The sequence below is a fragment of the Tachyglossus aculeatus genome, chromosome 24, assembly GCF_015852505.1.
Source record: "Tachyglossus aculeatus isolate mTacAcu1 chromosome 24, mTacAcu1.pri, whole genome shotgun sequence".
Classification (NCBI taxonomy): domain Eukaryota; kingdom Metazoa; phylum Chordata; class Mammalia; order Monotremata; family Tachyglossidae; genus Tachyglossus; species Tachyglossus aculeatus.
The window spans coordinates 27,319,016-27,342,798 of record NC_052089.1 but is presented as its reverse complement, the minus strand read 5'-3'; the positions used below and the strand labels follow the sequence as shown (position 1 = coordinate 27,342,798).

At 47.1% G+C, this 23,783-nt stretch overlaps 1 protein-coding gene across 3 annotated transcripts in view; it reads right to left on the bottom strand.

Annotated features, from left to right (window-relative positions):
- Positions 1 to 23,783, bottom strand: part of NCAM2 (neural cell adhesion molecule 2) — a 301,463-nt gene that overhangs the window by 69,433 nt on the left and 208,247 nt on the right. For all 3 annotated transcript variants that reach the window (XM_038766071.1, XM_038766072.1, XM_038766073.1), the window contains exons 6-8: positions 20,858 to 20,975; positions 16,371 to 16,531; positions 11,381 to 11,526 (exon numbers count right to left, since the gene is read on the bottom strand). In XM_038766071.1, coding sequence (XP_038621999.1) covers positions 11,381 to 11,526; positions 16,371 to 16,531; positions 20,858 to 20,975 — 425 coding nt within the window. The remainder of the gene's footprint in view (positions 1 to 11,380; positions 11,527 to 16,370; positions 16,532 to 20,857; positions 20,976 to 23,783) is intronic.

Genomic DNA, 23,783 nt, shown 5'->3' with positions numbered 1-23,783 from the left:
TGATTAATGCTCCGATGCGAGATCACTTCTTCCTTGCAATTTTGGCATCTCCAGGTGGCAAGTTCCTTCAAAGCAGAGAAATTGTCTACCAACTCTATTGTACTGTACCATGCTGAGCGCTTAGAACAGTGCCCCGCACATAGTCGGTGCTCAACGAATGAAGCCGTGAGGTTTAGTGGAAAGAACACGGGCTTGGGAGTTAGAATCAATCAATCAATCAATCGCATTTATTGAGCGCTTACTATGTGCAGAGCACTGTACCAAGAGCTTGGGAAGTACAAATTGGCAACACATTAGAAGACGTGGGCTCTCATCCTGGCTCTGCCACTTGTCTCCTCTGTGACCTTGAGCAGGCCACTTCACTGTACTTCCCAAGCGCTAATTTGTACTTCCCAAGTGCTTAGTACAGTGCTCTGCACATAGTAAGCGCTCAATAAATACGATTGATTGATTGATTGATTCTCTGGGTCTCAGTTACCTCACCTGTAAAATGGGGATTGAGACTGAGCCCCACATGGGACAACCTGATTACCCTGTATCTACCCCAGTGCTTAGAACAGTTCTTGGCACATAGTGAGCGCTTAACAAATATCATCATTATTATTACTATTATTATTAATAAATACCACTGATTGTGACAATTCCCTCATCTGTAAAATGGGGATTAATCCGTCATATTTACTGAGTGCTTACTGTGTGCACAGCCCTGTACTAAGAACTTGGAATAGGACAATATAACAGACTGATTCCCTGCCCACAACGAGCTCACAGTTTCAAGGATAAGACTGTGAGTCCCATGTGGGACGGGGACTGTATCCAACCTGATAAGCTCGTGTCTACCCCAGAGCTTAGTACACTACCTGGAACATAGTAAGTGCTTAACAAATACCACAATCATCATTATTATTAGGAAGAGGCTCCTGCCAGGATTTCTGGGGTGTGTGGATGGCTGGGAAGCAGATGAGTAAAAAAGGCCAAGAGGCTCTTGTCACCCAGTGATGATGATGGCATTTGTTAAGCACTATGTGCAAAGCACTGTTCTAAGCACTGGGGAGGTTACAAGGTGATCAGGTTGTCTCACGGGGGGCTCACAGTCAATCCCCATTTTACAGATGAGGTAACTGAGGCACAGAGAAGTTAAGTGACTTGCCCAAAGTCACACAGCTGACAATTGGTGGAGCCAGGATTTGAACCCATGACCACTGACTCCAAAGCCCGGGCTCTTTCCACCGAGCCACGCCCACCCCTGACCCGCCCCCCAGGTGTCCCTGAGGACTTTAACTCCCATTCCCTTCTCACTCCAGTCTGTTACACGGCTACATCAACACAGGGGACAGGAGGTGAAGGGGCAGGTGGAAGATCACGATGGCAACTCTGCCGACCCTCCAGAAAGCAAAACCACCCTCTCCAACCACAAGCTACTGGCCATCAGGTCTTTCATCAACGGTATTTACTGAGCGCTTACTCTAGGCAGAGCACATTTACTAAGCGCTTGGGAGAGTACGATACAGCAGAGTTGGCAGATGTGTTCCTTTCTAGAGGGGGAGATACGCATTAGTGCAAATAATTTATATAATATGTTATATAATTGAAAGATAGGTTGGCAAGTGCTGTGGGGTTGAGGATGGAGCAAATCTCAAATGCCCAGATGGAGGGGCAAGGACGATGCCAGAGGCAGAAGGAGCTGGGGAAAAGACGGCTTAATCAGGGAAGGCCTTTTGGAAGAGAAGGGACCTTAATAAGGCTTTGAAGGTGAGGAGAGCAGTGGTCTGGTGTATATGGTGGAGGAAGGAGGCTCAGGCTAGAAGGAGGATGTGGGAAAGGGGTCAGCGGTGAGATAGATGAGATGGACGCAAGGTGAAAGAGCAGGTGCTAGAGGAGCGCATTGTGTGGGCTGGGATGGAGTTGGAGATTAGTGAGGTGACTTAGGGGCCAGCTGATTGAACGCTTTAAAGCCAAAGGGAAAATCCAAAATCCTACAATGACTCTCCCCCAGTCCAAACCCTTACTCAAGGCCCATCTCCTCCAAGAGGCCTTACCTGACTAAGCCCTCCTTTCCCCTTCTCCCACTCTCTTCTGCATCTGCCTGACTTGCTCCCTTTTCATTCATTCAATTGTCTTTATTGAGCGCTTACTGTGTGCAGAGCACTGTACTAAGCGCTTGAGAAGTACAAGTCGGTAACATATAGAGATGGTCCCTACCCAACAACGGGCTCACAGGCTAGAAGGGGGAGACAGACAACAAAACATGTAGACAGGTGTGACAACCTTTATTCATTGCCCATCTTGCCAGCACTTAGGCACATACCTGTCATTTATCTTACGTTAGTGTCGGTCTACCCCTCTAGACTGTAACCTCATTGTGGGCAGGAAACATGTCTGCTTATTGTTGTACTATACTCTCCCAAGCAATATACTAAGGTACATTGCCCTGTACACAGTAATTGCTCAATAAGTACGACAGTGAAAGGACTTTCTGTTCCATCCTCCTTCACTGGAGGCCAACAAAAATCCCCAGTATGAGTCAGTCCTGGTCACAAATGGAGTGTGTGCTCGTGCATACACACACACATACACACACACTCTCTAAAGCAGGCTCCTTTTACGAGCACATCACAAATGGACAGATGCATGGGCCATTAATTCCTCAGACAAATCCAATCTGCTAAAACAATTTTTGGCCACCGACTCAAGGGACCCATCCCAAAGAAAATCCAATTGCCAAGCAAAAACCCACCTGAGATGAAGTGGGCTTCCCGCCTCGGAATGGTCACGCCGGGCCCCCCAGGAAGCGTCCTCGGCCGGGAAAAGGAAGACCCGATGGAGCCTTTGCCCACAGGTCGAGTAGATGACCCTTCTGGGCGGCCCTTTCCTGGTACCGGATGGGCCGATGCCACCTGGGCATGACACCGAGACCATCTATCCATGACCAAGCCAGGTGCCCCAATTATGGGCCCGGCTTCCAGGGCTGGCCTCGCTCCCCCTCGCTTCCCAGCTGCGGGCATCGGTACATTTCCCGGCCACCAGCTTGCCTTCTGCAGGCCTTGAAGCCATATGCTCGCTCCTGCCCTGGGCCTTTCGGCCTTCTGTCACTTTGCAGTGGAAAAGAGTGGTTGGCATATTGGTGGCTGCCTTCCATTTCCCATCTTCCTACCCGCAATACTCACGCTGATATTTGTGGTATTTGGTCTCCCACTCTAAAACAGGAAGCTCCTTGTGGTCATGTCAGCCTGCCTACCAACTGGGTTGCAATTTTTTCTTTTTTATAACTGGTATTTAAGCACTTACTATGTGTCAGGCACTTTACTATGCACTGGGGTGGATACAGGCAAATCTGTCCCACTTGGGACTCTCAGTCTCAACCCCCATTTTACAGATGAGGTAACTGAGGCCCAGAGAAGTGACTTGCCCATGGTCACACAGCAGACAAGTAGCAGAGCTGGGATTAGCACCCATAACCTTCCAACTCCCAGGCCCGTGCTCTATCCATTGTGGTATTTTGAGAAGCAGCCTGGCTCAGTGGAAAGAGCACGGGCTTTGGAGTCAGAGGTCAGGGGTTCAAATCCCGGCTCCGCCACTTGTCAGCTGTGTGACTTTGGGCAAGTCAATTAACTTCTCCGGGCCTCAGTTACCTCATCTTTAAAATGGGGATTAAGACTGTGAGCCCCCCGTGGGACAACCTCAGCATCTTGTAACCTCCCCAGCGCTTAGAACAGTGCTTTGCACATAGTAAGCGCTTAATAAATGCCATTATTATTATTATTATTAAGCACTTACCATGTCAGGCACTGTACTAAGTGCTAGGATAGTCACAAGTTAATCAGTCCCACTCCCGTCCCCTTCTGCAATGTACTTATATTGATGTCTGTTGCCCCCCTTAGACTGTAAACTCACTTTGGGCAGGGAATATGGTCATCTCCCAAGCACTTAGTACAGTGCTCCACACACAGAAAGCACTCAATGAATAAGACTGAATGAATGAAAGGTTGGACACAGTCCCTGCCCCTTAGAAGGATCACAATCTTAATCCCCAAATGCACAGTAGAGTGCTCTGCACATATTAAGCGTTCAATAAATACCATGAATTGATTGAGGGATTTCAGAGCAAACTGGATTTGGCTTCAAATGTTTCCCCCGCTTTCTCAGCTGGCAGCTCATCTGTTAGACAAGAGCTCTTGGGACTGTAAACTCATTGTGCATAGGGAGTGTGTCTGTTACATTGTTCTACTGTCCTCTCCCAAATGCTTAGTACAGTGTTTTGCACACAGTAAGCATTCAATGAATACAATTGACTGTAAAAACAAGGATGCCATGAGAATATTAGCTTGTCCTCTAGACTGTAACCTCATTGTGGGCAGGGATTATATGTTTATTGTTAATAATAATAATGGCATTTATTAAGCGCTTACTATGTGCCAAGCACTGTTCTAAGTGCTGGGGAGGTTACAAGGTGATCAGGTTGTCCCACAGGGGGCTCACAGTCTTAATCCCCATTTTACAGATGAGGTAACTGAGGCACAGAGAAGTTAAGTGACTTGTCCAAAGTCACACAGCTGACAATCGGCAGAGCTGGGATTTGAACCCATGACCTCTGACTCCAAAGCCATTATATTGTTGTATAATACTCTCCCAAGAGCTTAGTACGGTACTCTGCACAGAGAAAGCGCTCAATAAATACGATTGAATGAATGATTTTCTTCTAACTGAAGCAGCAGGTAGATGTGAGTATTTTTGACTGGAAACAGATGTTTTCTCCCGCACACAGCCTATCACCCTCTCGCTTTCCATTAAGAAAAAGTTGGGTGGAGCTACAACCAGCAAGAGCAATCGAGTTCTACCTGCCCGACATCAATAAAGGAAAGGCATTTCATCCGCGATGAGAGGCAACAGAAATGAGAAGCAGCGTGGCTCAGTGGAAAGAGCACGGGCTTTGGAGTCAGAGGCCATGGGTTCAAATCCCAGCTCCGCCAATTGTCAGCTGTGTGACTTTGGGCAAGTCACTTCACTTCTCTGGGCCTCAGTTCCCTCATCTGTAAAATGGGGATTAAGAATGTGAGCCCCCCCGTGGGACAACCTGATCACCTTGTCACCTCCCCAGCACTTAGAACAGTGCTTTGCACACAGTGAGCACTTAATAGACGCCATCATCATCAAATGAAATAAGGCCTCCCATCCGTCAGGGCAGAACATCGTGGGCTCGTTTTCCTCTTCTGGGAATTGGGCCTGGAGAAAGGGAAGGGCCTGTTTGAGCCCGGGATCTCTGCTTTTGGAATCCTCTCTTGTCGGAGCGTGGTTTGTAATCCCAGTCGGGACAACAGATGCTCTATGGAGACCTTGTCGGGGCCTGGTGTTTTTTGCAGTTGGGTTCTGTCGAGTTCCCGGAAGGTAGCGGCTCCACCCGACGTGAACCCTCAGGCGGATTCCGCTCCATCTTCTTCTCTGGACTGTAAGCTCCTCCTGGGTGGAGAACGGTTTGACCAGACTTGTTGGATTTTACTGTCCCAAGCACTCAGTACAGTGCCTCAGTAAGCACTCAACGAACGGCAACGATTGCTTGACCGATTGGCAGCAGTCAGGAAAATGCTGAAAGTTCTGGGGCTCCATCTGTCAATGCTGCTTCACTATTCCTCCACCTCCCACTCGGGAAAAACGGGCTCTGGAGAACGTGGAAGGTGTTTCCTGGGAAATTCCCATCTTCGATTCGGGAGATGGCAACCACAACACCTCGCTTCACGGAGACTTGGATTTCCTAGAATGTCTCTTAGGTGTCTGGCTTCAGAGCATGGGAGACGGAAGCTCCGTGTCAAGTTTCACATCCCAGCCTTAGGAATATTAATTCACTTGTTCATTGAATCAACTGTATATACTGAGCACTCACTGTGTGCAAAGCACTGTATTAAGCACATCCACCGAACTCTCCTCAAATATGTAATGCAGGGCACTTGTTTATTCTTGTTTATTAATGTCTGTCTCCCCCACAAGACTGTAAGCTCATTATGGGCAAGGAATGTGTCTGTTTATTGTTGAACTGTACTCTCCCAAGTGCTCAATACAGGGCTTTGCACAGAGTAAGCACCCAACAAATACAAATGTATAAATGAATAAAGAGTGGATAAAGCAGTGGCCTGGAAGTCCGAAGGACCTAGGTTCTAATTCCAGCTCCGCTACTTCTCTGCTGTGTGACCTTGGCCAAGTCACTTGACTCCTCTGCGCCTCAACTACCTCATCTGTAAAAGACTGAGCACCCCCATCTGGGACATGGACTGTTTCCAACCTGATTAGCTTGCATCTATTCCAGCGCTTAGTACAGTGCCTGGCATACAGCAAGTGCTTACCAGAGAGCATACCATTAAAAAATAATATATCACCACTGACAAACGATGCTCCCCTGACTCAAGAAAACATCCTTAAAAAAAAAAGCTTGGTGGTATTAAGTAATCCTCATTTTGGATCATGATGGTTAAGCATTTATTACTTTTGGTTCCATAAACAGTGATATTTCTAAAGCAATTACGTGCATAAAAGCAGTTTCCCAGAATGCAGCCAGTTTTATTGGCCACAGCTGCAATAGTAAAGGTCTTTGATTCACGGCCGGCTATAATATTCTCTCTCCCTCCTGCTCCGTGACAAAACAGAATGCTCGAATTTCATCTCCACAGAGGGCGGGAAAAAAAAATCACTTTCAATTTGATCACCAGTCTATACGTTATATTTGGGAAGGGCCTAATGCCCTCAAAAGAAGAGAAATTGTCTTTTGGGAAGTGATATTTGCTCGCCTGATAGGAAAAATAGATTAGAATGTTTCAACAATGCCTCCTATCCCATTTTCTAGAGGGGCCATAATAATTACAATCTCCTCTAGACTGTAAGCGCCTTGAGGACAGGGAATGTATCTGCTCAATGTTGTACGGTACTTACCCCAGCACTCAATGCAGTGCTCTGCACACAATAAGCACTAAATACGACGGCATGACTAAACTTCTAGACTGTGAGCCCACTGTTGGGTAGGGACCGTCTCTATACGTTGCCAACTTGTACTTCCCAAGTGCTTAGTACAGTGCTCTGCACACAGTAAGTGCTCAATACGATTGAATGAATGAATAAATATGATGTGCAACCATCCACGCATGATTCCCAGTAGCTGGGAACCGGAAAATGGAGATGGAGGGGAACCAACAGAGTTTGATCATCATTGCTGGTATTTCCTGAGCGCTAACTCTGTGCAGAGCACTGCAGTCCAACACTCTCACTCAGCTATCCTCTGCCCCTTCGCTGGCACGGAAAAGTGCCCGTGATGGGAAATGGCAAACCGGGGGGCTCTCCTCTCTCTCCGTCCCATCTCCCAGAGGTGATTCATTCAATCGTAGTTAGACTGTGAGCCCACTGTTGGGTAGGGACCGTCTCTATATGTTGCCAACTTGTACTTCCCAAGCGCTTAGTACAGTGCTCTGCACACAGTAAGCGCTCAATAAATACGATTGAATGAATGAAAGATGATCGTGGGGTACACAAGTCCCGGGATGGGTGGGGGATGTGCAGGTCGGGCCGAGCTGAACTCTCAAGTTGGGGAAGCTGAGGACAACTGGGGAAATGGACTGAACGCCTCCCATGCCGCTGCTGATCCACTGAGTCCACCTCTGCCTCCTCCTGCGGGAGGCTGTACTGGACGTCCAAGGTCAATGAGATGGTTAACTCTACCAATCTGTTTGACAGACAACAAAAATGTGTCCTCTTCCTCGAACAGTGTTCTTCTTTCTCCTATTTCTCTTATTTAACTGAGCAAAATTAAAATGTAAAGCCCAAGTTACTCAGTTTCAGGTCCATCTCGAAATACAGCCGCTAAACTCACCACTACCATCATCATGAGAAGCAGTGTGGCTCAGTGGAAAGAGCGCGGGCTTTGGAGTCAGAGGTCATGGGTTCAAATACCGGCCTCGCCAACTGTCAGCTACGTGGCTTTGGGCAAGTCACTTAACTTCTCTGGGCCTCAGTTCCCTCATCTGTAAAATGGGGATTAAGACTGTGAGCCTCCTGTGGGACAACTGGATCACTTTGTAACCTCCCCAGTGCTTGCAATAGTGCTTTGCACATAGTAAGTGCTTAATAAATGCCATTATCATTATTATTATTGACCTTTTCTCCCCCCACCACGACCCACATAGCTGTATATGCTGCCATGCCCCTAGCCCCACGTGAATCGACGGTATTTATTGGACGTTTACTGTGAGCAGATCACAGTACTGAGAGCTCAGTACGGCTTTTGGAATGATTCCTGCACACCAGCGATTCTTCTGGTTTTCAATAATAGAGGTGAAAACCAGTAGCCCCAGCACTGCCAACGCTGTGATCGCTACAACAACCGCTGCCACAACCACCTCTATCATCACAAGCACAATAACCACCTCGACTACAGCCATCACAACCACAACCATCAAAACCATAACCACCACAATCACCACACACACCAAACACCTTCACCACAACTACAATCAGTGTGGTTTAGTGGATAAAGCTTGGGCTTGGGAGTCAGACGTCATGGGTTCTAATCCTGGCTCTGCCACTTGTCGGCTGTGTGACTTCGGGCAAGTCACTTAAACTTCTCTGGGCCTCAGTTACCTCATCTGCAAAATGGGGGATTGAGACTGTGAGCCCCACATGGGACAACCTGATAACCTAGTATCTACCCCAGCACTTAGGACAATGCTTGGCATATAGTAGGCACTTAACAAGGACCATCATTATCATTATTATTACAATCACCAACCCTCATCACAATAACCAACAACCACCATCACAACCACTGCATAAACTCTACTCAGAGACGGGGGTGGCTCAACGCAACTAAACCCTTTCAGCAATCGGAGTCTCGTTTAATAATGTAGGCTCTTGCGGTTTAATATTTAAACACACTCAGCTTAGTTGAAAGGCAGCAGAGATCAAGAACAACGCAAATATCCTCAAGGAATCCTGAGGGCCAATTTTTCTAAAGCGGGGAGAGGAGTATAGCCCAGTGTCACCACTTATATCCTCTTCAGAGTTTTCCTGAGGTGTTTAAAATTACACACTCTATTACTGCAGACTCTAGATTAGGTCCTGTGAAGTGGTTTGCAGATGAAGCTGTCACGAATTAGGGGGATGCGTTTGTGAGGGGGTGGGGAGAGGAGAAGAGAAGCGCTCCATTACCCAATACATCGCAATTGCGCTTCTTCGTTTCTGAAAGGTGCTGTAACTTTTGGTGCCCAGGTTGGCTCAGGCTGTTCCTACCATCAAGTCTGCACCTCTTCTGGGACAGGGGCAAGAATAGGGGCCTGTGACCTCTACCTTAAACTTCTCTGTGCCTCAGTTTCCTCATCTATTAAACGGGGATTCGATCCCAGTTCTCCCTCCAATTTTGATCACGTGGGGTCAGACTTCTGTATCTTTACATCCACTCCAGTGCTTAATACAATGCCTGGAGCATGGAAAGTGCTCAACAAAAGTGAGGCAAAGTTAGGCGAAGCAGCATGGCCTAGTGGCAAGAGCTTGGGAGTCAGAGGACGTGGGTTCTAATCCTGGCACCGACCCTTTTCTGCTGTGTGACTTTGGGTAGATCATTTCACTGTGCCTCGGTTACACACTCTGTAAAATGGGGATTGAGACTGTAAATCCTATGTGGGACAGGGACTGTGTACAACTCAATTTACTTGTATCTGCCCCATTGCTTAGTACGATGCCTGGCCCATAGTAAGCGCTTAATACCATTATTACTCTTATTATTGGAAAAAGCTAGGGCCTGGAAAGTCGGAGGACCCAGATTCTCATCCTGGCTCTGTCAATTGCTCGCTGGGTGTCCTTGGGCAAGTCGCTTCACTGGGCCTCAGTTCCTTCATCTGTAAAATGATGATTATGGCATTTGTTAAGCGCTTACTGTGTGCAAAACACTGTCCTAAGCGCTGGGGGGGATACAAGGTGATCAGATTGTCCCATGTGGGGCTCATAGTCTTAATCCCATTTTGCAAGTGAGGTAACTGAGGCCCAGAGAAGTTAAGTGGCTTGCCCAAGGCCCCACAGCTGACAAGTGGTGGAGTCGGAATTCGAACCCATGACCTCTGACTCCAAAGCCCGGGCTCTTTCCAAGGAGCCAAGCTGCTTCTCAAATCTTTCTCCCTGCAACTCCAAGCATGAACCCCAAAGTGGGACAAGGGCTGTGTCCAACTTAAAAAACGTTTATCAACCCCAGCATTTAGAAAGGTGCTTGGCATGTGGTAGGAACTCGATGAATACCCTAAGATAAAATCAATCAAATCAAATCAAGGCAGGGGTCCACCAAATGGGCAACGTCTTGCCCATTATCACAGACTCTCCTTTCAGGGGGACTGACTGTGGGACTCCGGCTTGCTTTCTGTCTCTACTAAGAAGCAGTGTGGCACAGTGGCTAGCGCCCTGGAGAAGGACCTGGGTTCCGATCCCAGCTCCGCCTCTTGTCTGCTGTGTGACCTTAGGCAAGTCACTTCTCTGGGCCTCAGTTCTGTAAAATGAGGATTAAGAGTGTGAGCCCCATGTGGGACAGGGACTGTGTCCAACCTGAATACCTTGTATCCACCCCAGCACTTAGAACAGCGCTTGGCATTCATTCATTCAATTGTATTTCTTGAGCGCTTACTGTGTTGCCAACTTGTACTTCCCAAGCGCTTAGTACAGTGCTCTGCACACAATAAGTGCTCAATAAATACGACTGATTGATTGATTACTGTGTGCATAGCACTGTACTAAGTGCTTGGGAAGTACAAGTTGGCAGCATATAGAGACGGTCCCTACCCAACAGTGGGCTCACAGTCTAGAAGGGGGAGACAGACAACAAAACATATTAACAAAATAAAGTAAATAGACTAAATATGTACAAATAAAATGGAGTAATAAATATGTACAAACATATATACAGGTGCTGTGGGGAGGGGAAGGAGGTAAGGCGGGGGGATGGGGAGGAGGGGGAGAGAAAGGAGGGGGTTCAGTCTGGGAAGGCCTAAAGATACGTGGCCCATACGGGGATCGAACCCGCAGCCTTGGCGTTATCAGCACCACGCTCTAACCAACTGAGCTTACCTTGGCACATAGTAAGCGCTTAAAAGAAGCGCCACCACCACTACCATCAACCCCAGTGCTTAGAATTGCTCTTGGCACATAGTAAGCACTTAACCAGGACCATCATCATTAGTTATTAATATTACCACTGGCCCCGATGATCAGGTTGACTGTTTCAGGTGCACTGCATTATAGGAGGGCCAAGCGCTATTCCCATCTGAACGACCCCCGCTCTGTCTTTAACCATCCGACTCAAGACTGCCGATCATTTAACTCTCCCCATCTCCGATCCCCCGGCAGCCCACTGAATGGCTTTTACCTTGTCACCCTCGGAGAAGGTTTTCCCGTCGATGACTCTTTTCCAAGTGATTTCCGGAAGGGGCTCTCCCTCCGCCTCACACGCGAGGGTCGCCTGGCCGTTCTCAAACGTGGTTTCATTTCTCAGGTGTATAATGTGAGGCTGCACTGTAAAAAAGACAGACATGACTCACTCGCGAGTGGAAGGAATGGCCTGACTGGGAGGGAAACAGGAACCCCCCCATTCGATCTTCTGTGTCCAGTCCTGAGATTCCCTGGGAGGTCACAGGATACGGGCCCATCGGCCTTTCTGATGTCTAATCCCGGCTCCACCACTTTTCATTAATTCATCCAATCACATTTATTGAGCGCTTACTGTGTGCAGGGCACTGTACTAAGTGCTTGGGAAGTACGAGTTGGCAACATATAGAGCCGGTCCCTATCCCACAACGGGCTCACAGTCTAGAAGGGGGAGACAGACAACAAAACAAAGCATATTAACAAAATAAAATAAATAGAATAGCAAATATGTACACGTAAAATAGAGTAATAAATCTGTACAAACATATATACAGGTGCTGTGGGGAGGGGAAGGAGGTAGGGTGGAAGGGATGGGAAGAGGGAGAGGAAGGAGGGGGCTCAGTGTGGGAAGGCCTCCTGGAGGAGGTGAGCTCTCAGTAGGGCTTTGAAGGGAGGAAAAGAGCTGGCTTGGCTGTTGTGCGGAGGGAGGGCATTCCAGGCCAGGGGGAGGACATGGGCCAGGGGTCGATGGCGGGACAGGCGAGAGCGAGGCACAGTGAGGAAGTTAGCAGCAGAGGAGTGGAGGGTGCGGGCTAGGCTGGAGAAGGAAAGAAGGGAGGTGTGGTAGGAGGGGGCGAGGTGATGGACAGCCTCGACGCCGAGAGTGAGGAGTTTTTGCCTGACGCATAGGTTGACTGGTTGCCACTGGAGATTTTTGAGGATTGCTTCTCTGCTGTGTGACCTTGGGCAAGTCACTTCACTTCTCTGGGCCTCTGTTACCTCATCTATAAAATGGGGGTTAAGACTGTGAGCCGTATGTGGGACAGGGACTGTGTCCAACTTGGTTATCTTCTATCTACCCCAGAGCTCAGTACAGTGCTTGGCACATAGTAAGCATTTAAATGCTATTATTTTGATGATGGCGATGAAGCAGTGTGGCCTAATGGAAAAAGCACAGGCTTGGGAATAGGACGACGAGGATTCTAATCCTGGCTCCACCACTGGCCTGCCAGGTCACCTTAGAAAAGTCACTTCACTTCTCGGGGCCTCAGTTTCCTCATCTACAAAATGGGGATTCAACCCCTGATTTCCATCTCTCATTAGACCATGAGCCCCATATGGGACAAGGGACCGTGTCTGACCCGATCATCTCTACCCAAGCGCTCACCACAGTGCCTGGCACAAGCGCTCGATCCCTGTAAGACTGTCCTCTCCCAAGACCTTAGCACAGCGCTCAACATGGAAGAGCTCAATAAATAGCAGGGATTGACTGATTCAAAGCCCGGCATAGGAGGTCGCTCCCCTAGAGCGCCGCTCTAGACTGTAAGCTTGTTGGGTAGGGACCATCTCTATATGTTGCCAACTTGTACTTCCCAAGAGCTTAGTACAGTGCTCTGCACACAGTAAGTGCTCAATAAATATGATTGAATGGATGAATGCTTTGCACACAGTAAGCACTCAATAAATACGATTGAATGAATGACAGATACCAAAACTACTACTGAGAACGTGATCCGTATAAACACCGTAACTGGAGTTAGGAGCCATTCACGGAATAAGAAAATGAAAAGGGATCCTTAGTGGAGTAATTTCTTCACTTTATTTACCCACTCCATTAGAAATGGTTCAGAACAGACAGGACTGCACACTACCTACTTACTGACTGCCTCCCTGGGCCAAAGACCAGGACCGTAAGAGGGAAATTATCAACTCCAGAAGTAACACTGGAGCCACCAGAGGGAAATGCAATAACCATGTGGATCTATATATATATATATATATAAATATATATATATATGTATATATGTATATATGTATATATAGCCGAGCCATTAAGGTCCTGCTTACCCACTCTCGACCACTGCTCATTTAAAGTTTCTTTGAAGTCAGCCACCTGAAACTTGCTAATTTGAAGTTTTTTTCAACTTGGGGTTTTCCTGAAAAGCACCAAACACAGGGCCATGTGCTCTAACTAAAACTCAGGCATCTCCCGGGCCATATAGCCACGATCCCCCTGCGAGCCCTATTAATGGTTTTAACTCACTGAAGACCTTTGATTGGGTCACCGTGAGGAGGAGAAAAATTCCAGGCTTGACATTTTCGACAGGAGTCACTGACATTTAGAGGACTAACCGCTGATTAATCGTGAAATATTCCTGGGTGACTGTCATTATGAGGAAAAAAAGACTGGTTGACAGGGGAAAAGGATATCATCGCATAATTCTTTTTATTCTTTATCGCTCACCAGTGGCCTGGCCGAATGTGACGTCTTACTTGGGTACTTTTTAATTATAGAACGCTCTTAAGAGAAGCGAGAAAACGCACAGAGAATGAATGCCGACAATTACGTTTGGCCCCCAGCAGGGTGGTAAAACAACTGGGAAGGAAAAATTAGCATTTCCTGACACTCCACAGGGGCTGGGCAGAGTCAAGACCTCCCAGTTTGATTCCAAGAATGTTTCTAATTCACTAAGCTGGTGCTGGGAGAATTAGATGCATTTCCACCAAGGTGACTCTCAGAGGGACTTGGCTCACGATTCGCTTCACGGCTCTGGATTGTTCCAAATCGGACTATGAATCAGCAGCCTACCTATATGTCACTTAAATCGTTGGTCAGAGAGAATCTGACGGATAGGCCGTTAGCTGCCGAGAAGACGGTCCCAAGAATGGGAATGCCAGTGGGGAATCCAAAATGGCAGCCTCACCACCAGACTTCTTTCTTGCACCTCCTGCCCAGAGTCGAAGGTAAGGAAAAGCTAGGATTTCTACCGGGGACTACTCTTCTGGAGCTATCAATCAAAAGTACATATTGAGCTCTTACTGTGTGCAGAAGACTGCACTAAGCTCTTGGGAGAGTACAAAACAGAATTAGCAGACACTTTTCCTGCCCAAAATGATCTTTCAGCCTAGAGGGGGAGACATAATAATAATGACGGCACTTATTAAGCGCTTACAAAGTGCAAGGCACTGTTCTAAGCGCTGGGGAGGTTACAAGGTAACCAAGTTGTCCCACAGGGGACTCACAGTCTTAATCCCCATTTTACAGATGAGGTAACTGAGGCACAGAGAAGTGATGTGACTTGCCCAAAGTCACCCAGCTGACAATTGGTGGGGCCGAGATTTGAACCCATGACCTCTGACTCCAAAGCCCGTACTCTTTCCACTGAGCCACCAGAATCCAACCCACTGCAAGATTTGCTCCTCAACCCGTCCCCCATTAAAAAAACTAAGTCTCAGTGACTTGCCCAAAGTCACAGCAGACAAGTGGCAGAGCTAGAATTAGAACTCATGTCCTGACTCCCAAGCCTGTGTTCTTGTCACTAGCCCATGCTGCTTCTCATGCTGTCCTAGCCACCATCCACCCCATTCATTCATTCTTTCATTCACTCATATTTACTGAGTGTCTACCCTGTCCTAAGTGTTTGGGAGGGTCCAAAATAACAGTAAGCAGACACATTCCCTGCCCACAACGAGCTTACAGTCTACAGGGACCCTTCCGCTGCCCAGAGACACAGTTGGGCTCATCCTACAAATTAATAATAACGCTAACAGTGGTATTTGTTATGCGCTTAAGCGCTGTGGTGGATACAAGTAAATCAGGTTGGACACAGTCCCTGTCCCACATGGCACTCACGGTCTCAAGCCCCCTTTTACAGATGAGGTAGCTGAGGCACAGAGGAAGTGAAGTGACTCACCCAAGGTCACACGGCAGACAAGTGGCAGAGCCAGGATTAGAACCCAGGTTCTTCTGACTCCCAAAGCCGTGTTTTATCCACCAGGCCATGTGGCTTCTACATCAGAAACCTGCAAAAAAAGTGCTTGGGGCCTCCAGGGCGAGGATCAGCTGGACCTTCTGGTCCATCTCGCTCGACCCATCCCGGGTCAGCTGCCATGGCATCCCATACGGGCACGCTTGCCAACGCCCACGAGCACTTGCACAAAATTGACTTATTAAAGCTGCACACCCTGCTCAGTTGGCTGAAGACCTTTTCTAATTTGAGCAAAGGACCAACTGAAACCTCGAGCCCGGAGCTCCCAAACGGTGGCTTCATTTACCGGCCAAACCAAATCATCTCTCATCAGATGGGCGGCCCGCTGCCAGCTTTCCTAATTACAGATCAGATGGACGGCCTTGAATTTTTCACTTGTCACTGACGGGTAGATGAGGTGGTTTTTTTTTTTAATTTATTTTTTTTCCCCTTTTTTTGATTCCTGCTCCTAAAGGCAGAATCATTTTCCTAGGTAATTATTCTAAATTGAAAGCTGGGATCCTTTGGCATGGCTGAATATGGAAACGTCGGAGGGAAAAAGTCTAAATGAGAGACAGCTGAGGGGATGTTTACTGATTACAAGTCAAAGTTACTGCAAACTGATGGACAGAAAACTATCATCTGATTCTAGTTGTAAAAATCGGTGTGGCCTAGTAGATAAGAATTTGGGCCTGGGAGTCGGAAGGACCTGGGTTCTAATCCAACCGCCCTTTGTCGGTTGGGTGACCACGGGCGAGCTGTTTGACTTCTCTGGGCCTCAGTTCCCTCATCTGTAAATTGGGGATTAAGGCCGTGAGCCTCATGTGGGATAGGCATGGTATCCAACCTGATAAACTTGTATCTACCCCACAGCTGTACTTAGCACATAATAAGCGTGTAACTGATGCCATTTAAAAAAATCAATCAATTCCATTGATTGATTTTTACCATGGCATTTTCTCACACCAGTAGATTTGGGGTGGGTAGTTTTCAGACCGAGCCTGGTGCCTGGGTGATACTTACCAAAGACTTGGAGGAAAACCTGCCTTTCTTCTTCTCCAGCTTTGTTTGTGGCGTGACAGACGTAAAGGCCTCCATCGCTGTTGATGATATTCCTGACGGTGAGCTCGGTGTTGCTTCCTTTCAATGTGTATTTTTCATTTTCTTCAATAAGCTTGCCATTCCTAGAGAATGAAAAGGGGATCTGTCTTCCCAGAGCTGACTGCATATCCCGAGTGCAGATCATTCTCCCCTCGCTGATGGCGACCTGTCAATTGTTTTAGCGTTCCAGCCACTGATAGACAAGGTTAATATTGCCATCAGCTACATGTTTCTTTAGCAGCAGGAGAAAATTGAGAGGTGACAGAGATAACGCTTGGAACGAGTGGGTTTTATGTCACTAACTCTTTGAATGAAGGCAGAGTTTAACATTTCCCTCTTCATCACGAAGACAATGATTCTAGTTTGTCCTCACAAAATCCTATGCCTTTCTGCTCTGTTGTCACCATGTATAATTTAATTAGAAATGGTATGCCCTGTTCCCTTTGATGACCTCCCCACATTAATTGAAAGTACATGCAATGTGAACTGTGCATAAGGACTAAACTTGGCTCACGTTCAGAGTAGGATGGAAGAAAATCAACATGGAAATTGAAAGAATATCACCAATTTGAGAGTTACAAATGTATATTTTCATAAAACACAATACTACAGTGAATTAGTCTTAAAGCACTCTTGCTAATGAAAAACATTCCTGACTTATAGCTCTATACACCAGTCGCATTTGAGTGCTATGTGCACAGCACTGTACTAAGCGCTTCGGAGAGTACGATACAACACAATTAGCAGACATGTTCCCTGCCCATAAGCTTATAGTCTAGAGGGGGAGGCAGACATTATATGAATAAATAATTGATAATACATAAATTGAAGATCTGTACATCAGTGCTGGGGGTTAGGGGCAAGGTGAATATCAAGTGTCCAAAGGTCAAAGAATAACATGCATAATCAACACTGAAGGGAAAGTGAGCCTGGGAAAGGAGGGCTTAATAGGGGAAGGCCTCTTGGAAGAGACATGACCTGAGTATGTTTTGAAGGTGGAGAGAGTGGTGGTATGGTGCATATGGAGGAGAAAGTTATTCCGGGTTGAGGGAGAATGTGGGAAAGGGGTCGGTGGCAAGATAGATGGGAACGTGGCACAGTGAGAAGGTTAACATTAGATGAGTGAACTGTGTGGGCTGCATTTTAGTGGGAGAGTAGCATGGTGAGGTAGAAGGAGGCAAGGTGATTGACTGTTTTCAAGCAAATGGTGAGGAGTTTTTGTTGGAAGCAGAGGTGAATAGGCAACCACTGAAGTTTTTTGAGGAATAGGGAGATATTCATTCATTCATTCATTCGTATTTATTGAGCGCTCACTGTGTGCAAAGCACTGTACTAAGCGCTTGGGAAGTACAAGTTGGCAACATATAGAGACGGTCCCAACCCAACAGCAGGCTCACAGTCTAGAAGGGGGAGACAGACAACAAAACAAAACATATTAACAAAATAAAATAGAACAAATATGTACAAGTAAAATAGAGTAATAAATACATACAAACATATATACAGGTGCTGTGGGGAGGGGAAGGAGGTAAGGCGGGGGGATGGGGAGGAGGGAGAGAGGAAGGAGGGGGCTCAGTCTGGGAAGGCCTCCTGGAGGAGGTGAGCTCTCAGTAGGGCTTTGAAGGGAGGAAGAGAGCTAGCTTGGCGGATGTGGGGAGGGAGGGCATTCCAGGCCAGGGGGAGGACATGGGCTGGGGGTCGATGGCGGGACAGGTGAAAACGAGGCACAATGAGGAGATTAGCAGCAGAGGAGCGGAGGGTGCGGGCTGGGCTGAAGGAGAGAAGGAAGGTGAGGGAGATAGGAGGGGGCGAGGTGATGGACAGCCTTGAAGCCCAGGGTGAGGAGTTTCTGCCTGATGTGTAGGTTGATTGGTAGCCACTGGAGATTTTTGAGGAGGGGAGAAACATGCCCAGAGCGTTTCTGCACAAAGACGATCTGGGAAGTGGCGTGAAGTATGGATTGAAGTTGGGAGAGACAGGAGGATGGGAGTTTGGAGAGGAGGCTGATGCAGTAATAGGAATAGGGAGACATGCCCTGAATGTTCTGTAGCAAAATGATCCAAGCAGCAGAATAAAGTATGGACTGGAGTGAGAAGAGACAGGAGGCTGGGAAGTCAGTGAGAAGGCAGATAAAGTAGTCAAGGTGGGATGGAATATGTGATTGGATCAGGATTGTAGCAGTTTGGAGGGAGAGGAAAGGATGGGCTTTAGCCACAGTGTGAAGGTAGACCAACAGGATTTGGTGACAGACTGAATATACGGATGCGAGAGAGATGAGTTGAGGACAAAGCTGAAGTTATGGGCTTGTGAGGTGGGGAGGACAGAGGTGTTGTCTACAGTGATGGGGAAGACATGGGGAGGACAGGGTTTGGGTGGGAAGATAAGGAGTTCAGAGCCAAGTCTCTTTGGATTCATTTCCTTATTCAGGCCGGGCATACCCAATTCACAAGACACTCCTCAGTCCCAATTCCACAATACAGGAAGTCCTAAGGACTGCTCTAACCTAAATGTTTTTTTTTCCCACTTCTGTGATGGGAATTCAGAGCTCAGGCCTAGCTTAGGGCTAATTTCTATCTTCCCTAACAGTATTAAAGCATCTAGTGTGAGCTGTTTCAAGATGTCTTGATCTTGTTTGGAGGTGATTTTTCACTGGAGTAAAATGGTGTCAGAAAGATAAAAGAGGTGAGTGAGTGTGTGTGTGTGTGTGTGTGTGTGTGTGTGTGTGTGTGTGTGTAAATGTCATTTCCTGACAATGGCAGTGTGACAGCTTTCAGAGACAATTCATTCGGAGGAAGGAACAGGAACAGTAATGCCACAGGGAAGGACATTTGAGTCCATCAAGGGAAGTGTCCTCGGTTATCCAGGAGCCCCCAAACCACCTGTGATTCATAATAATAATAATGATGATGGTATTTGTTAAGCACTTACTATATGCCAAGCACTGTTTAAGCACTGGGGTTGATACAAGGTGATCAGGTTATCCTATACAGGGCTCACAGTTTTAATCCTCATTTTACAGATGAGGTAACTGAGGTCCAGAGAAGTGAAGGGATTCATAGTAGCCACACTCTCCCAAGTGCTTAGTACAGTGCTCTGGGCAAGAGTAAATGCTCAGTAAGTACCATCGATGGATTAATTGGTTGTCCCAAAAATTCATCCATCATTCTCTGCTCCTCTGTCTGCCTCCCTCAAGAGACCCTTTCTGGTTTCATCCCTGTCTCCTCTCCGAGACTCGGAAAAGCTGGGATTCTGGGCAGGGAATGTTTGTTGTATTGTTGCAAATGCTCAGTACAGTCCATCTAATGAGCAGATGCAACCAAAGAGCTCCTCAGAAGCAGTGTGGCCTAATGGATAGAGTAAGGGCCTGGGAGTTCAGAGGAACTGGGGCTCTAATCTTGGCTCCACCACTTGGCTGTATGACTTTGGGCGAGTCACTTGGCTTCTCCGGGCTTCCGTTCCCTCATCTGTAAAGTGGAGATTCAGACCACGAGCCCCAAGTGGGACATGGACTGTGTCCAACCTGATTAGCTTGTATTTACCCCAGTACTTCCTTCTCTCAGGAAGGCACCTGCAGAGTTTCTAGTACTATACCAGTCTTGGCTAGGTGAGGGAGAGTCAAGCAGAAGCACACCTGTTCCATTCCTAGCTTGGGCAGTGGCTAGCGAGTGGAAGGCAACCTGCTACAAGTCAAAACTCACCTGTCCCGGGCAGCGGCGGCGTGGGAGAGAGTCAAGGGAGGAGACAAGTTTACTGCATGGAACCACTATACCTATTTCTACCAAGAAAACTCTACGGCTACACGACCGGAACGACTGCAGATGGAGGTGGGGCGTTCTGGGAGAGATGTGTCCGTGCAGTCACTATGGGTGGGAAACGACTTGAACACATAAGACAAGGCCCCAGTCCTTAGTACAGTGCCTGGCAACTAGTAAGCGCCTAACAAATACCATAAAAAAATCCCAACAGAAGAGGCCGAAGCGTAAGTGATTCACTCCGCTGCCCGTGGACACATCTAGCACCCTCTCCTGCCCCGTGGTCTTTCTGGTTTGGCTTCCATCTCTTCTTTGGGTGGATTTTAGACTGTGAGCCCACTGTTGGGTAGGGACTGTCTCTATATGTTGCCAATTTGTACTTCCCAAGCGCTTAGTACAGTGCTGTGCACATAGTAAGCGCTCAATAAATACGATTGATGATGATTTCCAACTGGATGCTTCTAGGGGAAGCAAAGTTTGAAACATCCAGAATATTTCAAAGGACCAGTGGTAGCCAGTGCTTGGTTGCTTGACGCAAGGATCCCTCTCCAGGATTCTGTCGGAGGACTTCTCCTGAAAAGTGCCGGGAAGAAGGGGGACATTGCTGGGTTGGGGGAGGCGAATCTGACCCTCCGGCAGGAATGGTGTGAAACTTACCGATACCAGTTGATCTCGGGCTTGGGGGCACCAGAAGCTTTACAGAATAACGTCATCGCCTCCTCCCTGTCAGCGGTTGCGTTAAAAGACTTTTGGGGCATCGTAATGGCTGGCGGAACTATAGGAAATGGGGAAAAAGCAAAACACAAACATCTGAGTTGAGGTAGTTTGGATAAATGTCAGAACTTTTGGAGAAGCAGCGTGGCTCAATGGAAAGAGCACGGGCTTTGGAGTCAGAGGTCATGAGTTCAAATCCCAGCTCCGCCAATTGTCAGCTGTGTGACTTGGGGCACGTCACTTCACTTCTCTGGGCCTCAGTTATCTCATCTGTAAAATGGGGATTAAGACCGTGAGCGCCCCCCGTTGGACAACCTGATCACCTTGTAACCTCCCCAACACTTAGAATAGTGCTTTGCACATAGTAAGCACTTAATAAATGCCATTAAAAAACAACAACTTTAGTGTTAGTCCATTATTTATTAATGTTAATGTCTAGCTACCCTCTAGATCACAAGCTTCTTGTAAGCAGGGAATTTTTCTGCCCACCTTCATTTATTTTGGTATCTGTTTACCACTTACTATGTGCCAGACACTGTACTGAGCACCTTGATGAAGAGAAGCAAATCGTGCTGGATGCAGTTGCTGTCCCACATGGGACTTGCATCTTCATCCTCATTTTATAGGAGGGAACTGAGACCCAGAGAAGTGAAGTGGCTTGCCCAAGGTCACACAATAGACAGGTGGCAGAGTCGGAATTGGAACCCAGGTCCTTCTGACTCCCAGGGCAGTGCTGTATCCACCAGGCCACATGGCTTCCTTATATTCCCAAATGCTTATTATAGTGTTCTACACATAGTAAGTGCTCAATAAATACCACTGATTGATTGACTGATTAGACCTGAGGAGACTTTTCCTTTCGACATTATCTTCGCCACTGGTGTACCATCACAATCACACCTGGCGGCAGAGTGGACAGAAAGTTGCTTTCTATTATTTATTTTTTCCAATCACATATATGGAAAAGGCTTGAATCTCTTTAGAGGCAGTAGAACTCATTATTCTGTATTCATGCCATTTTACCTTTCAGCATTCTATCTGATGAACTACATTAAACAACAAGGACAAGCTAAATGACTCACTCTCTAGCATACAATTTTATATAATAAGCTTTAAAAAAAGCCCCCAAAATAAATCTCTGCTTGCCTACATGAATGCTGAGCTCGGTCTCTCGAGCATAAATGCATTTTGTAATTTTTCCCTTAGTGGTATGGGTAAATTCCCCACCCAATCATTTGCTGGCTTGAGACGCGAGACTTTCCGATCAAGTTTCAGCCTGTTCTGTTCGTTCCGATTCAGTGCACTTCATTCTTCCAAACGAACTGAGTAACGTTTCTGAAAAGGAGCACAAGCCACATGAAGAACCCTAATGGCATTTTTCAGCGAAGCTGGGAACAGTGTGTCCCTGTTTAAAGAGGGCAGGCCGGCACCCCTCTTGCCAGACATATGACCTTGGGCAATGTGCTTATCTTTCCCCTTTGCCTCAGTTGCCTGATCTGTAAAATGGGGATGAACGTCCTGTTCTTCCTCAGCCTGTGAGCCCCATATGGGACAGGGACTGCGTCCGATCGGCTCATTTCATATCTCAAAAGTACTAGCAGCAAGTTTTTTTTCTTTAATTCTGAACATCTAATCCAAACTTTACAGAATAGTGACTAATAACACACTTGGATTTGCTCCCTTTTTTCACCCCCCCCCCCCCACCCCGCACAGCACTTATGTATATATTTGTTATTTATTCATTTATATTTATGCCCATCTCCGTTCCTAGAGAAGCAGCATGGCTTAGTGGAAAGAGTACGGGTTTGGGAGTTTGAGGTCGTGGGTTCTAATCCTGGCTTTGCCATATCAGCTGTGTGACTTCAGGCAAGTCACAAATTCTCTGTGCCTCAAGTCCTACATCTGTAAAATGGGGATAAAGACTGCGAACCCCATGGGAGACAACCTGATTACCTCATATCTACCCCAATGCTTAGAACTTGACACAAGTGCTTAACAAAAACCATTATTATTATCTCTAAACTGTAAGCTCACTTGGGGCAGGGAACATATCTACTAACTCTGCCATACTCTACTCTCCCAAGTGCTTAGTAAAGTGCTATGTATGCATTAAGTGCATAAAAAAATGCAATTGATTAAATCCCAAGGATTTAGGGCTACTTTTGCCCCCCCCCCTTTTTTTTTTTTAGTTTCCTGTTCAGGTAATGATATTTTCAGTTGTGAGTGGAGTAGGGAGAAAAAGAGGAGTAGATGTGATAGTATTTCTCCTCTCAGAACTGCAGCTGAAGAGTTTCTACCAGTCTCTCCATTTCTAGCCTGGACAGTGGCTAGTGAGGGCATTGGCTACAAGTCAAAACTCACCCATGCTGGGCAGCAGCGGCACGGGAAGAGAATCGAGGGCAGAGACTCAAGTTGACTGCGTGGAAGGAGGCAATGGTAAACCACTTCCAGATTGTTACCAAGAAAACTCTATGGATACGTGACCAGAATGACTGCAGATGGAAAGGCGGGAGTTCTGGGAGAGATGTGTCCCTGGAGTCACTACGGGTTGAAGAGGACTTGACAGCCTAAGACAAGTGATAGTATTTACTGGGCCACTCACTAAAGTGAACAATACACTGTTCTAACCACTTGTAATAATTAATGATGGCATTTATTAAGTGCTCACTATGTGCAAAGCACTGTACTAAGTGCTGGGGAGGTTACAAGGTGATCAGGTTGTCCCATGGGGGGGCTCACAGTCTTAATCCCCATTTTACAGATGTGGTAACTGAGGCCCAGAGAAGTGAGGTGACTTGCCCAAAGTCACACAGCTGACAATTGGTGGAGCTGGGATTTGAACCCATGACCTCTGAATCCAAAGCCCGAG